The sequence below is a fragment of the Aulonocara stuartgranti genome, assembly GCF_965226115.1.
Source record: "Aulonocara stuartgranti genome assembly, chromosome: 9".
Taxonomy (NCBI): Eukaryota; Metazoa; Chordata; class Actinopteri; order Cichliformes; family Cichlidae; genus Aulonocara; species Aulonocara stuartgranti.
This window is the reverse complement of record NC_138960.1, coordinates 17,362,501-17,378,834: the sequence shown is the minus strand read 5'-3', so window position 1 is coordinate 17,378,834 and position 16,334 is coordinate 17,362,501. Positions and strand designations below refer to the sequence as shown.

Here is a 16,334-nt window from a genome sequence, read left to right as displayed (position 1 = left end):
CATGAGGGAACTGATGCCCAGGTCTGTCAGTTTCCTGATGAGTTGTGAGGGGTGGATTGTATTGAATGCTGAACTGAAGTCTATAAACAGCATTCTGCCGTATGTGTTGTTGTTGTCCAGGTGCGAGAGGACAGAGTGCAGTGCGATGGAGACTCTGTGCTCCTGTTCTGGCGGTATGCGAATTGGTGGGGGCCCAGGGTGGGGGGGAGACAGGATTTGAAGTGTGCTAGGACTAGCTGCTCTAAGCACTTAGTGATGATGGGGGGCTAGATGGGTTGGAGTTTTTGGGTATCGGGACGATGGAGGTGGATTTGAAGCAGGCCGGTACCACAGCGTGGGCCAAGGACAGATTGAATATGTCTGTGAGCACTCCTGTAAGCTCCCCAGAACACGCTCTGAGAACACGCCCGGGGATGCCATCAGGACCTGCAGCCTTGTGGACATTGATCCTGCTCAGCACCGCTCCTACATCGGTGGGGGAGAGAGTCAGAGGTTGGTGGTCTGGCGTTATGTCTGTTTTGATTGTGGTTGTGGGGTTCCCTCGCTCAAAACGAGCATAAAAGTTGTTGAGCTCGTTGAGGAAGGAGACATCAGAGGATGTGGGGGAGGGTTTGGTGGTCCTGTAGTCTGTAATGGTCTGGAGTCCTTGCCACATGCGTCGGGGGTTGGAGTGTTCTTCTACCTTCTTTTTATAAAAGAAGCTGCATAGAGACAATTCTAGGTACACTGCAGAGAACCTTGGACTGTTATATGTTCTATTTAAGCAAAACCAGGACAAAGTCTTGACTTTCTTCTGAGTTTAAAAAAGAATCAGAAATAAGAAATGTATATACTGTAGTTCATACGTTTTCTGAAAATAACACATATTTTTGCCTCTGAAAACCACAGTGAATATTAAATCAAGCAGTCAAAATGTGATTCAAGTGCAAATCTTTTATTTTATTATTGCATTATTATAGTTAACTTGAATTAACTAGGCTTTGGGTCATTATATATTTGCTCTCTGATCCACTTTCCAGTTTGTTTTGCAGCATTTGTTTAAATGTGAGCAAAATGTACCCCTGTACACTTTAGAATTCATCCTGCTACTTCTATCAGTAGTCACACCATACATAAACACTAAAATGACCTACCTCCACTGGCAGGCATTACAGATGATGCAGTGTGCTTTGGAACTCTTTTGGGTTTGCACCTTTTAGGCATTTGACAGTGATATGTCTACCTTGTCAAGTGTGTTCGTGACATGGTTAAATGTTGTCAAGAGTGTTTTTTTTTAACCAAGGAAACAATTCTGCGCTCATTCACTTTAGTGGTATTTCTGGGCTTTTGATGTTGCTGACCTGGCCTGTGCATTTGCTTTTTTATTTCTGAATGTATCAGAATGTTGTTTTAGCCACTCCTGATCGGTGTTGGTCAAGTTACTTGAAAAAAAAGTAATCAGTAACTAATTACTGATTACTTTCCAAAAAAAGTAATCCCGTTACTGTACTGATTACTTATTTTCAAAAGTAATTAGTTACTTAGTTACTTTCTAAAACATGATTTACACCCTAAACAGGAAATAAAGCAATCGATCTTTCAGCCCAATTTTACTTTTTCTGCATAATCCATCATATAAAATGTAATCAAATGAAAAAGTCTCTTTTTAAAACTTGTTTTATTAGTTTTAATCTTTTAACTTTATGCGTCAAGCAAACATTAAATTATATGCAACATTCTCTGACTGGCAGAAATTTGTTTAACATTTAAACCTATTTTCTGCATATTCCAGCATATAGAATAAAATAATTTTTTGTGTTTACACTCACTTTTTCAAATAGATGCAGGTGCACGTGTGTCGCAGCCGTCGGTGGAAGGATCCAGCAGTTTCTCTGTGAATTTCACATTCCAGTGGCAGCGTACTCGGTGCTTGCTCAGAAGTTTAGGGGTTTTTTCGCTGTAAAAAGAGGGTTTTTTCCCCACGCAGTGAACAGCGGACGCTAATGTTTTTGTCACTTTTTACAGAATCAAATTCAAAGTAAGGTCAGTGCGTCCACGCTTTAAAGGCTGCACTGTCATATGCTCTGCCGCACTCGATTTGATTTTTTTTTTATTATCCATTTTTGGTCTGCACACAAGCTGTTGCCACAAACTTCGCACTCGCTTATGTCATTGTCATGAGACACTCTCTCAAAAAAATCCCGGTTTTAGTAACGCAGTGTGCTTACGAGAAAGTAACAGTCATCTAATTACCTTAATTGCAATAGTAATCCCTGACTTTACTCATTACTTGAAAAAGTAATCGGATTACAGTAATGCATTACCGCCCATCTCTGCTCCTGATGTTCTTGTTGTCTCACTGATTGCTTTATTTTGAGGGTTTTTTTAAAGTCTAATAGTCCCCTCCTTCACTTCCGTCAGTATCTCTTTGGACCTCATATTTAGAATTGTAGTGTAATACCAAAAGCAAGTTCAGCACTTAAAAAAAAAAAAGATTTTTATCTGGTTAATTTGTAATGGAATAATGAGACCATGAAACTGAAGTCAACTGCTACACACAATACCTTCCTATGCAGATTATTTACCATGTAGCGCTGTCATGCCATCTCTGCTTAGAGGCTTAAATATCGATTGTGTTGCTTTGTAAACCAGAAATGAACACACCGTGATGAGGTACAGCAGGGGTTCCACTGGAAACTAAAATTACCTGCATATATCATTTATTATTTTCTAACTTGTAAAATTTGTGGATTTACTACTTTTTAAGGTTTTATTTCAGAACATTACAGTTGCCTCTTTTGTGCTTTTTCTTTTCTTATTCTGCTCTGTCTGTCTATTTTCTCCTTCTTATCTGGCTCAAGATCAGAATGGCAGCACTAAAAGCAGATACAGCCAGACTTCCCTCTCTCAGTCCACCTCCTCCAATTCTTCTGTGGTGAGACCGAGAGACATAATCTCTCTAGTGTGTCCTGATTCCGCCCCAGTGCCTCCTCCCAGTGGGACGTGCCCGAAACATCTCACCTCCAGGTGTCCAAGAGGCATCCTAATCAGATGCCTGAACCACCTCAGTTGGCTCCCTTTGATGTGGAGGAGTAGCGGCTCAACTCTGAGCACCTCCCAAATGACCGAGCTCTATCTCTAACAGAGAGCCTTTCAGAGGAAACTCATTTCCACTGCTTATATCCATGATCTTGGTCACTACCCACAGCTTCTGGCTGTAGCTGAGGGTAGGAGCATACTAATTAAAGCCCTACTTGCTGTGAAAATGTTAGACTCTAATGCATAAGATTGAAAACTGTGGTTTCAAGAGAATCATATGTGGATCACGAAATATTCTCTATGCTGTTGTAAATAATTTAGATACTCTCTCGATGTTTGGCTGTCATTGAAGTGTGGATGTCGCACTTTGGAGTTTTTGCTCTGACATATAATCCTTGTGATCACATGTAGTTATAGACCTCATGTCCTTCTCCACGCAAGAGCTCTATAACTGCCCTTTTTTTCAGCAATGTGCAGTGTGATGCCCATATGTTTTTTGGAGAGGTTGTTTTTGGTGTCCTTTTTCACCAACCTGTCTGGACTTCCCTGTTAATAACTTGCTAGTAACTTATGTTCCCATCATTTTGAATCTAGGGCATGAGCGTAAAAATACGGATATTTGTTTTTAACACCATAGCTCACAGTGTAACACTTTAGTAAGTAGTAAGTACAGACTTGCTCCTCACATTTCTGTCTGTTATGAGCTGTTCGTTTATCAGTTTAACTAACAGAGGGCACATGGTTAATTGCAGGAGGAGGACCCCTGTACCACCTCCTACAGTTCACCTTAGTCTTACTAGCCTCCACAATGGTGGACTGGTTTTCTTGTATTTATGTTTTGTGGAATCAGTGGACTGTTTAAAAATGTATTGGGAGTAAGAGGTGTTGTCATTTCCATGATCTTTCTTGCTGTTTTGCCCAGATTAAAAATGTTAGCTTCAGGTTTGACAGGTTTCCTGGGTTTACAAAACACCAACAGACCTTCTGTAATGTATGCTTTGAAAATTGTGTATCTAACAAAAAGACATGAGCTGGTGGTGGCAGAGTTGGCAATGCTAAGATTTTTACTGGGAGTGACCAAAATGGATCGGATTTGAAATGAGTATATGAGAGGGACAGCTCAGTTTTAGGTTTAGTTTGGAAACAAAGTTAGAAAGGAAAGGCTGAAGTGAAGGTGGAGAAGATAGTAGATATACTGGACAAAGCACGTTGAATATGCAGGTGTCAGGCAGGAGGAAAAGAAGAAGATGAAAGAGAAGGTTCAGGGATGTAGCGAAGGAGAACATGGTTGTGGCTGAAGAGGATGCTGGGGGTAGGGTGAGATGGCACGAGGTTATCCACTGTGGCAAAGCCTAAAGGGACTAACCAAAAGATAAAGAAGCAGAAGATATGACAGATTTTTAAAGCAGCTGCCAGCAACGTAAGATGGACTCTGTAGTTGTGCTATAAAAAGTTGATATAATATACCTGGAGACACCAAAACTGAGTCTCTGGAGGAAGTGGACATGGATCACACAAACACTTTCCACGGACCGTGTGTTTCTGTTACGTATTCACATAATTACTCATCGTCTTATATTAAAAGTGACCACATTTCTATCAATCTATGATGTTTTTGTGGATATTTCACAAAAGATATTATAGGATACTGATGTTTTGCCATTTAGCTCATTGTACTCCTTTACAGAAGTAAGACCTCCCAGAGATTAGAAATAAACCGAATATAGTTTGTAAGGGTGTTTTATTATTTTTATTATCATTATTATCATTATTATTTATCAAACTACTGCATTACAAGTAAACCTGTTTTTGATTTCGGTATCATGATGGAAATGAAATGTTTATGTGAGGCTAGAGTCTCCCAAAACAAAGCTAAATGTTCCTCAATTCAACTGAGCTTAAATCAGACGTTTAAACACACTGTGTAAGAGGCCACGTTTCAGACATATTACAAAGCAGTGAGGTAGTTCCATTTCAACACTGATCTCTGAAATTTGAACATGCCAATCATAAATACAAGTGAAGTAAAATGAGCTGCAGTGAAAGCTGGAATCAAGAACCTGTTTGGCTGTTTGGCTTTTAGTTTCTTTTACCTGTGAGAAGTAGGTAATTCTATTTTATGAATCTTTAAACTTAGTTAAAAGCATTTGTTGTTATTTTGGGTTTAACTAGAAAGATATAGTGGCACGTACAGTAATGGTCCCCACTTGATGCGCAGGATATTTGAACCAGCAACAAAGGAAAGTGTGAGAAGAAACCCCTGTTGCTGGTTATCTTTTTGACATTTAAAGGTCCTATATTTAACAGCTGTCTGAGGTGAAAAACATCCCTACTTGTCTTTTGTCTTCATGGCTTTTCCTATCCTCTCTGCAGTCACTGTTTATAGCCTCCTTATACACCTTTTAGCACAGCTAGGCACCCTGAACATAATGAATTTTGTGTGTGTGTGTGTGTGTGTGTGTGTGTGTGTGTGTGTGTGTGTGTGTGTGTGTGTGTGTGTGTGTGTGTGCGCGCTGAAGACAGCCGAAGCAGAGATGTGATGACCTTAAAAAAATACTTGCAGCCAAAAATGTTACCTCATAGAAAATGACAGCCACAACATGAGCATAGACAGGCTTAGCAGTGGGATTAAACATCACTTACGAAAGACTGTCCTGCAGCTAAAATATCACTGCTTTGATCCCCATAGAAACCAATATGTCCATCAAGTGCCGTGTCTCGGTGAAGGGTCCTCGTGCTGAAGTCTGAATCTCTCGAACTATTGTTGTCTGAAATTCACCAAAACAAAACTTCAGAGTGAGAGCACTCTGGCTAGAAACAAAGAAGCTCAACACATATTGCTTTTTCCACATTATTTTTTTCTATCCTCCCACCATGCGCATGGATGTGAAATGAGTCATATAATGGGACAGAAGACGATATGATGAGCATCAACTGAGAATTGCAGGAGGCATCTGCTGTAAATATGCACGTCTGGTCTGATGATCAGAAGCCACACTAGTCCTAATCAAAGGCCTGAGGCAGCTTAGATGATGCTTTGGTTTATTATTATGCTTGTTTTTTTCCCCCCTCCATCTCCAATAAGCTCTTTATTCTTTGAAAGGTGAACACTTGCAGCCGCCAGGAAAATCTTGTTAAGATTCAGTTTGATATCAGAATGTGTCAAAAAAAACATTATGTATTCCTTCAGTTTTTGTTGTCAGAAGTACAAAGAAAATCATTTTTATCTATTTCAGACTTATGTTCCTGTTTGTATTTCACCTCTTCTTTTTTTCTAAATTGTATTTAAAATGCATTTCTTCCTCCTCTACACAGCAATTCAAACATTGTTAATGCTCCTATAACCAAAGTCTCATAAAATGATGGTTTGTTTTGATTTGAATATCATTCATATTGATGCCTGTCTTGTCTGATAGTTGAATAACCCATTCACCGCCTTCACAATTTTTTCTTCCCGTTTTCTTCCTTCTGGCCTCCTTAACTATTTCTCTGTTATCTTACTTCTATAACTTCTATTATCTTCTGTGATATAGTTCTAATTTTCATTTAATCCACTGACAGATAAGACACTGTCACTCAGGGCAGCGTGGCATTGTGTAGTGGTCAGTTCTTCAAACAGTGCCACCAGAAATGGATGGGAAGAAATTAGCTTTCAACCCTCCATGTGTTTTATCTGTGTCATAAAAAAACAAACCCAACTATCATTGCTGGTGCTAAAATGTCTTGTGTGAAGTTCTTACACTGTTAGCATTGTGTACTACTCTGTATTTTAATTTTGGGACTCCACTAGAGTAGCTTTGCATGTTCAAAATAATCCTTAAGTTTCTAGCAGAAGTTTCTTGCATGACATCATGTGCACATTGCTTGTGAGTTGTCTGACATATATTGGATGCGATTCAACCACAGGTCACGAGAGAATTATGTGTGTATTCCCCTGTCAGTTGGTGAGTCGTTGCCGGAGGTTGCTGGTTGTCACTTGGTGAAATCAGATGCAAAAAGGGTGCTGCGCCAAAAATAGCCATGTGATTCCTTTGGTGGCTAGCAGATTACCATGGTCACCTTTAGTTTTCTTTGGATGACATTAGCTTGTCCTCACACATTTGCTAAGTACTAGTTGAGGTGTAGTTAACGCACAACTGGTTGAAAAGAAGCAGGCAAGAGTTTGTGGATAACGTAGCTTGTTTTGTGCAAACTGCAGGCAACCGCGGCAATCTTCTAGCAACTAAAGCAGTTGCAAGCAGGTTTTCACCAACCAGATTCTCTACAGACCTTTTTGGGGGGGGGCAACCGCTCACCAACCGGTTGGGGAATACAGGTTACTCTCTGTGGTTAGTGGCTGGTGATTGTCAGGCTGTCACTGACTGAACTTTAGACCTAGGTGACTAGGCCCTTATTCACTTACTCATTATTACCTTTATTTAATCGGGAAGTCACACTGAGATTGAATCTATTTTACAAATGAGACCTGCCAAGGTAGGAGACATACAAACTCAAAAACCCAAGAAGTGCAACATCAAATATATAGTCTAAATACAATATAGAAACACCCTCAACATTAAACATTAGTGGCTTCTCAAGAAAAAAGAATCAACGCTCTCAATGCTTCAGGTGACCATATTAGTGTTATCCTCTTCCACAGAAGTTATACAGAGCCAAGCTTGAGTTTTTGGCTCACAGGGACTAATTTTACATGCACTGACCCCATTATTACTTTAGCCAAGTTTAATATCATCATCTTACATTGTAACAGTATATATGACAGAAAGTAAGTCAAGCACAATAGCTCCACTTTAACATTGCCAGTTACGATACTATGCACTGGATGATAAAAGTCAATCTTGTTTACTAGCTTGCTGTTATTAATGAATTTTTGCAGTTTATTCTGGATTACATGAACAGTTATTCAGAGTCAGACCTTCTTTAATTTGTCTATATGTCATCAGGTAAGCTCAAGCTGATTACTGAATCTGATCTAATGTATTAATGAATTATTGTTATATTATAGGTCATTATTGTTATTTTGTTGTTAATTATAGGTTTGTGGTTGGACATGTGTTTTGTTATGTTGTTCTCTCACGTCTATGGGGTATCCTTCCTTAGTTAGAGTTGATCCCTATATTATAGTGAGTTGGCCTTAAAAGATCAGGCCTGGTAAGGTCTTTTTGGAATATAATGACTGACTGTGTCCTATCGTGTCTCTATGGTGGTCTCAAGGACAGCTGTTGTCTAGTTTGGGGAAATTGCAAATTTCATTGCGTTCCTTTATCTGGAGGAAGGAGTAAAAGATATAAAGAAAACTCGCCATGGAAGGATAAAAATCAGAATGGGGACGTGTGCTCGTCTCTCTTTTTCTTTATCAACTATTTCCACAATAAGTCAATGTTTTTTACTACAGCCCTCACAAAATATCTATAACAGCTGTTATGATTTGTTCAATGCATTTACCTTTAATAACTTCCCTCGCAGCCAGCTGAGTCAACTTTCATTTTCTGTTGGTTCCAAGACAAAGCAGGCTACTGATGCATTTGCTGTGTGTTTGTTATTACTAAGCACAGGCATGCATGTGAGCCCTTTATAGCTGATGATGTGGTTGTTTTCTCTACAGGTGAGGATGACCGTCTGGCTCTGAAGGGCAAGGTGTCAGTTGGAGACCTCTTTAGGAAGGAATTCAAGGTTCATGACCCAAATGCCAAATGGATAAGCAGTAAGTATCTGTGTTAAAAATGAGACAAGGTTGTTTTTAGAATTTGTATTTTTATTCACACACCACTACCTAAAGCTGCTTTTGGTGATATTTTTGTTACCGCAATTGTGTCAGTGGAAACATAACTGTAGTCCGGAAAGCTTTAACTTTGAGCTTATTGTTTAGATTCACTGATCCTTGGGATTGGGTACTAGCGAGTCTCCCTGGCTTACACAATATGATTGTTCATTTATTGTCAATATCCACATTGCTTCTTTTCTACTTTGAGCTTTAGGAAGGAAAGGGGATCAGGGCTATTTTTTAGAGTTAATGGATTAGTTAGTTAATGGATTTGAAAGACCAGATGTTATGTAGCACAGATAAAGTGAAAAATAAGCCCCACTACATTAAGAAACACTGGGAAGAGATGTATAAAAACATCCGTCCTTTTTCTACCACTTCTCTGTGTCTGGGATGCTGTGGCAGCTGTGTAAGCAGATATGTATGGACCTCAATCTCCCCAGCCACTACCTTTGCCTCATCCGGGGAATACAGAGGTGTTCTTAACGCAGCTGAGAGATGCAATATCTCCAGAATGTCTGGGGTCTGCCCCGGGGTCTCCTCCCAGTTAGACATGCCCGAAAAATCTCACCTAGGAGGCATCCAGAAGGCATCCTAGTCAGACACAAACCTCAAACAGGTTCTAATTTGTTCTGACAGAAGAAAGAGAGACAACCACAACACTGAATCCCCTGGTTCTAAACTGGATGTCTTATTATTTTTGTTCCTTTTTTTAAAGGAACCTCTTACTAAACCATCTCCTTTTCCTCTGTCCTTTCAGTTTTGCCACACAGAGAGAACGTTTATAGTGTAGTTGTTGCAAAAAACAGTTTGCCAGCTTGAGATGATATTGCGAAAGATCTGTTGGTCCCACTTCAAAGCTTGTGTTGCTCTACGATTGTTCAGTTAACTGATTTGTTCAATGAAACATTGCACCATCCAGTCTGTCTCAGTAAAACAAACGCCCGCAGCAGTGGGATAAACTGTGTACTGGTCACTGTTACCAGAGACATACTTAGAATCGAGGAATATAGATCAGACATTCAGCTTTAAGAAAACAGTACCAGCTGTCAAGCATGGTAGTGATAGCATCATGCTACCACTATCATTGAGGATTAAGCTAAAACTTGGAAGTAAACGAGTAATTATACAGGACAATGATGCCCAAAGACGCATGAAAGCTGCTTGTAGAATTAATAAAGCATGAAGCTTTTGGAGCAGCCCTTTTAAAGTCTGGACCTTGAACCCATCAAACTTACTGTGGACCATGCTTAAAATTCAAGTGTGTGAAAGAAAGACACCATTTAACTTCAACAAACCCAGCTGGAAAAGGGGTTAAAGATTCAGCCAGACGTTTGCTGAAGTATTGTCAGTTTGTGGTCCTAAATATAGAACTAAAGGGTTTGAATCCAAATTCTGCTTTTAATTGTTCTTGACACAGTTTTACCTCCACACTGATGTGGTGACAGCATGAGCTGCTGTATATCTCAGTAGGTGTGATGAATAATTAGAAATGTGAAAGTCTCTGGTTTACATCTTAACCAACATACTTGTGTCTTTTCTTTTACATTTGGTACATATTTGAGGGTTTTTGCATAATTTTCTTTTCGAGGGGGACTGTGAGTGAAGTTCGCTGGCTGTGAGCGTCGGAGTGAATTCTGGATGAGCAGGAATTATTTTCAGCAAAGGCAAAGCAATCAGAGAGCTCAGCTGGTTAAAGAGACTTTTATCTCAGAGGTTCTGGGTTCAAATCCAGCTTGAAGAAGGAAATTGTGCTTTTATTACTTTTACAGTAGCTGACAATTGTTCATTCAAAATGATGCGGTGTTCGAGCAAGCTGCTGCACAGCTCAGTAGGTCTAACGATGTGTTAGAAAAGTGAAGAGTTTGGGTTAAGTTTCACTTTGGGAAACAGTCCTGTTGCAATTCAGCTGCTTCTCTTGAGGTGAGCTATACATTTTTCCTCATAACATTACAGTGAATAACGTTGCTCCCTTCCATCTGCTTCATTAGCTCAGCAGGTTTATTGTAAAGTTTGAGTTCAAACTCAGTCTTAGACAGATGTGTCTGTTTCTCACACAACAAACTGTAGATTTTATTCATGTTTCTGCTTTATTTATCTGTTTATTTACGTTGATCAGCTCTGTAACATGTCAGAGAATAAATGAGTGAAGGCCTGAGTTGGTTCACTGAAGTTATTACATTTATCCTTGACAACTGAACAGCTGGATTTTCTCTCTCAGATCTTTGTAGATGAAGAGGTAAACAGGCCACAGCTTCAGTCACATTTCTACGCCTTTGACTGGTTGAATTAAAATGTGGAAAAAACTTCTTCTCTGTAGAAACAGCAGAAGAAATAAGGATGGAGTGGAGTCTCTGCAGATGCACAAAGAAAGAATTGCAGTCCCACAAATGTGGATAAACTCGAACATAAAGATCTTCCTTTAAGCTCCAGCTCTGATCCACACTGTAGGAAACAAATCAGAACATCAGTGAGACCGAAACAGTCAAATCAAGTTCAAGTTCAAGTTCAAGTTCAACTTTATTGTCACTTCAACCATATACAGTTTAAAAATACACAGTGAGGCGAAACAACGTTCCTCCAGGAACCAAGGTGCTACAAGACAAGTTAGTGCAAAAAAAATAATAATATATAATATATCTAGTAATAATATTGTGCAAAAGAGCATTTACAGGTTGGTGTGTGCGATGGTTTGGTGGTGTAGGTCAGTGTGTTTGCGCTTTGTGTTGGTTAGTCAGTCCAGTCTCAATGTTTTGAGGTATTTGAGTTAAGCTGAGTGATAATGTTAGTGTATGTGTGTGTGTGCGTGTTTATCAGTCAGTCCCTTTTTGCTGAGGAGACGGATGGCTTGTGGAAAAAAGCTGTTGCACAGTCTGGATGTGCGTGCCCGAATGCTTCGGTACCTTTTTCCAGATGGCAGGAGTGTAAAGAGTGTGTGAGAGGGGTGTGTCCGATCAGCCACAATGCTGGTGGCTTTGCGAATGCAGCGTGTGGTGTAGATGTCCTCAATAGAGGGTAGAGAGACCCCGATGATCTTCTCTGCTGTTCCCACTATCCGCTGTAGGGTCTTGCGGTCTGATATGGCACAGCTCCCAAACCAGACAGTGATGCAGCCGCTCAGGATGCTCTCGATAGTTCCTCTATAGAAGGTGGTCAGGATCGGTGGTGGAAGCCGGGCCTTTCTCAGTCTTCTCAGAAAGAAGAGACGCTGTTGGGCTTTCTTGTGCAGGGAGCTGGTGTTGAGGGACCAGCCGAGGTCCTTCTCCAGGTGTACACCCAGGAATTTGGTGCTGTCAACGATCTCCACAGAGGAGCCGTTGATGCTCAGCGGTGAGTGGTCGCCTCGTGTCCTCCTAAAGTCAACAACCATCTCTTTTGTCTTGTCAACATTCAGAGACAGGTTGTTGTCCTTACACCAGTCCGTTAGTCTCTGCACTTCCTCTCTGTACGCTGACTCGTCGTTCTTGCTAATGAGACCCACCACGGTCATGTCATCAGCGAATTTAATGATGTGATTTGAACTGTGTGTTGCTACACAGTCATGAGTCAGCAGTGTGAACAGCAGAGGACTGAGCACACAGCCTTGTGGGGCCCCAGTGCTCAGTGTGGTGGTGCTGGAGGTGCAGTTCCCGATCCGTACTGACTGAGGCCTTCCGGTCAGAAAGTCCAGGATCCAGTTGCAGAGGGAGGTGTTCAGGCCTAACAGGCTCAGCTTTCCGATCAGTTGTTGGGGGATGATCGTGTTAAATGCTGAGCTGAAATCTATGTACAGCATTCGGACGTGTGAGTCCTTCTTGTCCAAGTGTGTCAGGGCAAGATGGAGTGCAGTGGAGATGGCGTCGTCCGTTGAGCGGTTATGGCGGTATGCAAATTGCATTGGGTCCAGTGAGGGGGGCAGCAGGGTCTTGATGTGTCTCATGACGAGCCGTTCGAAGCACTTCATGATGGTGGGTGTAAGTGCGATAGGGCGGTAGTCATTGAGACAGGACACAGAAGACTTCTTGGGCACGGGGACGATGGTGGTAGCCTTGAAGCACGTGGGGACAACGGCACTGCTCAGAGAGATGTTGAAGATGTCAGTGAGAACATTTGCCAGCTGATCAGCACATTCTCTGAGCACTCTGCCTGGGATGTTGTCTGGTCCAGCAGCTTTACGTGGATTGACTCTGCGTAGAGTTTTCCTCACCTCAGCTGTAGTGAGACACAGGACCTGGTCGTTCGGAGGAGGGGTGGTCTTCCTCGCCGCCACGTCGTTCTGCCTGTCGAACCGAGCATAGAAGTTGTTAAGCACATCTGGGAGGGAGCCGTCACTGTCACAGGCAGGTGGTGTCGTCCTGTAGTTAGCGATGGCTTGTAAGCCCTGCCACATGCGTCGTGTGTCGCCGCTGTCCTTAAAGTGGTTGTGGATTCTCTGGGCGTGTGCGCGCTTCGCCTCTCTGATGGCCCGAGAAAGTTCAGCCCTCGCTCTTCTAAGCGCCACCTTATCTCCCTCTTTGAAGGCAGAGTCTCGGGTCCTTAGAAGTGCACGCACTTCCGCAGTAATCCACGGTTTCTGGTTGGGTCGTGAGATGATGATCTTGGAGACAGTGACGTCATCGGTGCACTTGTTGATATAGCTGGACACTGATGATGTGTACTCCTCCAAGTCAGTGAAGTCGCCGTAAGTTGCAGCCTCTCTAAACATGTTCCAGTCAGTGCTCTCAAAACAGTCCTGAAGAGCAGAGATGGCTCCTGCTGGCCAGGTTTTCACCTGCTTCAAACAGCTTTTCAATTGGCTCATTTTGAGGCAAAGCTACTGCTGAGCTTCTCCCCCTTTATCACTGAGCCTGAGCCCAGACACCCCTCTGAGGAATCTCATTACTGCTGCTTGTATCCACATTCTTATTATTTTGGTCACTGCCCGGAGTTCATGGCTATAAGGGAGGGCAGGAACGCAGATGGACTGGTAAATCGACAGCTTCGCCTTCACGCACAACTGTCTCTTCACTAAAACAGATTGGTACAGAATCTGCAATGCTGCAGATGCTTCACCAGTCTGCCTGTCAATCGCACGCTCTATTTCTGTTCCACTCTTGAACTCCTCCGCTGGACACAATAACTCATCCTCAACCTGTAGCTGTAGCAGTCCACCCTTTTCTTGGTCAGAACCATGGTGTCAGACATGTAGAAGCTAATTCACATCCATGCCACCTCACACTTCGGTTCCAAATCACCTCAGTCCGACCTGGAGGTCACTGCTGGATGAACCCAGCAAGAGCACATCATCCTCAAAAAGCAGAAACAAAATCTGGGGTATAAAATATATGTGTAATAAATAACCCCTCATGAGACTGTTAACCATTTCATACAGCCTAATTAGTAGAACATAATTAATTATACAAAGAATAATACGTGTAATGCTTTTTTCTTTTTATTGTTATAACCAAAGACTGTGCAAGAGCATCACACTGCATTTTAGTAAATATTAGATGTGCAATCAAAGTAATCAGTATTGTTTGTTTGTAGGCTTTTGCATTTGCACGTGCACTGTTGTGCATGTGTGCTTACTGCTTGAAATTCCTCCAAAGAATATTTTCCATATGCACCAATAGCGAACCAATTACCTGAAACCTCAACCCTCATTTTTCTTTGATCAGTGACAGTGTGCTGATGTTGCCATTGTTACAATTCATCACCACCAATTTCTGACGCTTGTTTTTTAATAGCGACGCTGTGACAGCATAAACACTGACAGCACCTCAGGGAGGCAATGAGAGAAAATTATATACTTTATTTTCCATCAAGGTAAAACGGCGACTTGATGCAGCCCCACACGTCTTAGTTTGGCATTGAAGAGAGCGATCACAGCTCGAAGATGTGAGGGATCCGTGCAGCTGAAGGATTAATGAGGTGGATTTTGTCTTCTCTCGTGCCCAGCGAAGCTGTCTCCCTCAATCAAAACATCTAAGATGGCTCCTACAAAGGACACAGCTGTTAAATCTCCTCTCAAATCCCGAATTTGCAAAACCTTCTCCTCTGTGATTGGCTGTAATTAGAAAGCTGAAAACCCATATTTGTTATATTAGTGACAGGAAGATGCCGTTCCTCTGGATCTCAGATGACAAGCTGAATAAATTTCTGTCTGGATTTGTCTGTTTGTTTTAGCCGCAGTTCCCCATATGTGCTTAAGGATGAGCCGTCTCTCGTGTGGCTGATTTGTTGTCGTTACTAGCTGTGACCCAGAAGTTGTAAACAAATGGATCATGCTTGAGTGAACCATGATGGATATCACAATCTGCAGTAGTGCTGTACACATCTGGAAGCAAACATCTGTTCTTGGATGATTTCAGCAAAGGTTCAAACTGTGGCAGAAGAGGTGTGGTTGAATTAAGACCAGTATGATTAATGACAAATAATAGTGCTCATTTTCTGCTTCTCTTAACCTTTTTTTTTAGCATGAAGTAAAAAAGGAGTAGTGCTGTACAGAAAACAAGCTCTGCAAGAATCCATACACATCACAGCATTCACCAAGAAACTTTAGGCATATCATCAGAAAAAAGTTCACTCTTTCATCCTCTCCCTTTTTTTGTGCTGTTGACAGTTTGAGCCTTGATCTCCAGTTATATTCAGTATACCATTAAATACACCTCACAAGGAGGGAGACAGAGAGACCCAGAAGCTGTATGTTTTTTCTTTGTTAGTGTGCCATTTTAGTAGTGGAGTGCTCATCCAACTTGCATGCTTTCAGGGCTGTTTCGAGGAATTTACAATAATGGCTTCCTTTGTTGGAGGCTGAAATGGATTTTTTTTTAAAACCTAATTTAGCTCAGTTTTATGTTTTGCCCCCGGTCTCCATCTATCAATCAATTCCCTGGAGATAGACTAAATATAACCTTGAGAATCCATAATGATTGTATATTAGGCTGTTTTTATGAGGCCATAATGCTTCCTCATATCTTCTCCAATAGCATTAGCTTAAATATATGCTATACTTAAGCCTCATTAGGGGCTCTTATCTGCTTCTAACAAAGGTTGCAGGGATTGCGATTCTTTCTTCATTTTGATGCTTTTTCTTAAGTTTATCACAATTTGGATCATTAGTGCCTTTGGCTATTGTTCCCATCTTTATTTTATTTAGCTTACCAAGTGATTGCCGAAATCTGAGTATGTAGGGAAATTGTCAAAACAGGAGGCAGACGGCATGAAACACAAGCCGTTAAACAGTCATACGGGTTTTAAACAAACCTCCAAGTTAGCAGGTTTTATGTTCTTATAATTAAAAGCTCATTGCTGTGGGCATTGTGTTGTTGCTTCAGGTTGAAGCATGCCAATGAAAAACAATCCATGATGGTTATTTTGCAAAAACAGCCAGCACTGTTTTTACATCTACTGAGATCACCGTGAGTTATTTTATCTTCTGTTGCAGCAATCAGTCAAACAGTAAATATATTCTGCTTTATTATAAATATAGATATAAGAAAATCTGTCAGGGATGTACACTTGAAAGCTTTTCATTTGCCAGTGCAGCTAGGTTAAACTTTCTTAGGTATTTTTTTTTGTCTTTGCCGGGGCT

General features: G+C 41.3%; 1 protein-coding gene across 7 annotated transcripts in view; it reads left to right on the top strand.

Annotated features, from left to right (window-relative positions):
• The window catches only part of dpp6a (dipeptidyl-peptidase 6a), a 267,275-nt gene that overhangs the window by 200,850 nt on the left and 50,091 nt on the right, over positions 1-16,334 (top strand). For all 7 annotated transcript variants that reach the window (XM_082546447.1, XM_082546449.1, XM_082546444.1 and 4 more), the window contains one exon: positions 8,624-8,722. In XM_082546447.1, coding sequence (XP_082402573.1) covers positions 8,624-8,722 — 99 coding nt within the window. The remainder of the gene's footprint in view (positions 1-8,623; positions 8,723-16,334) is intronic.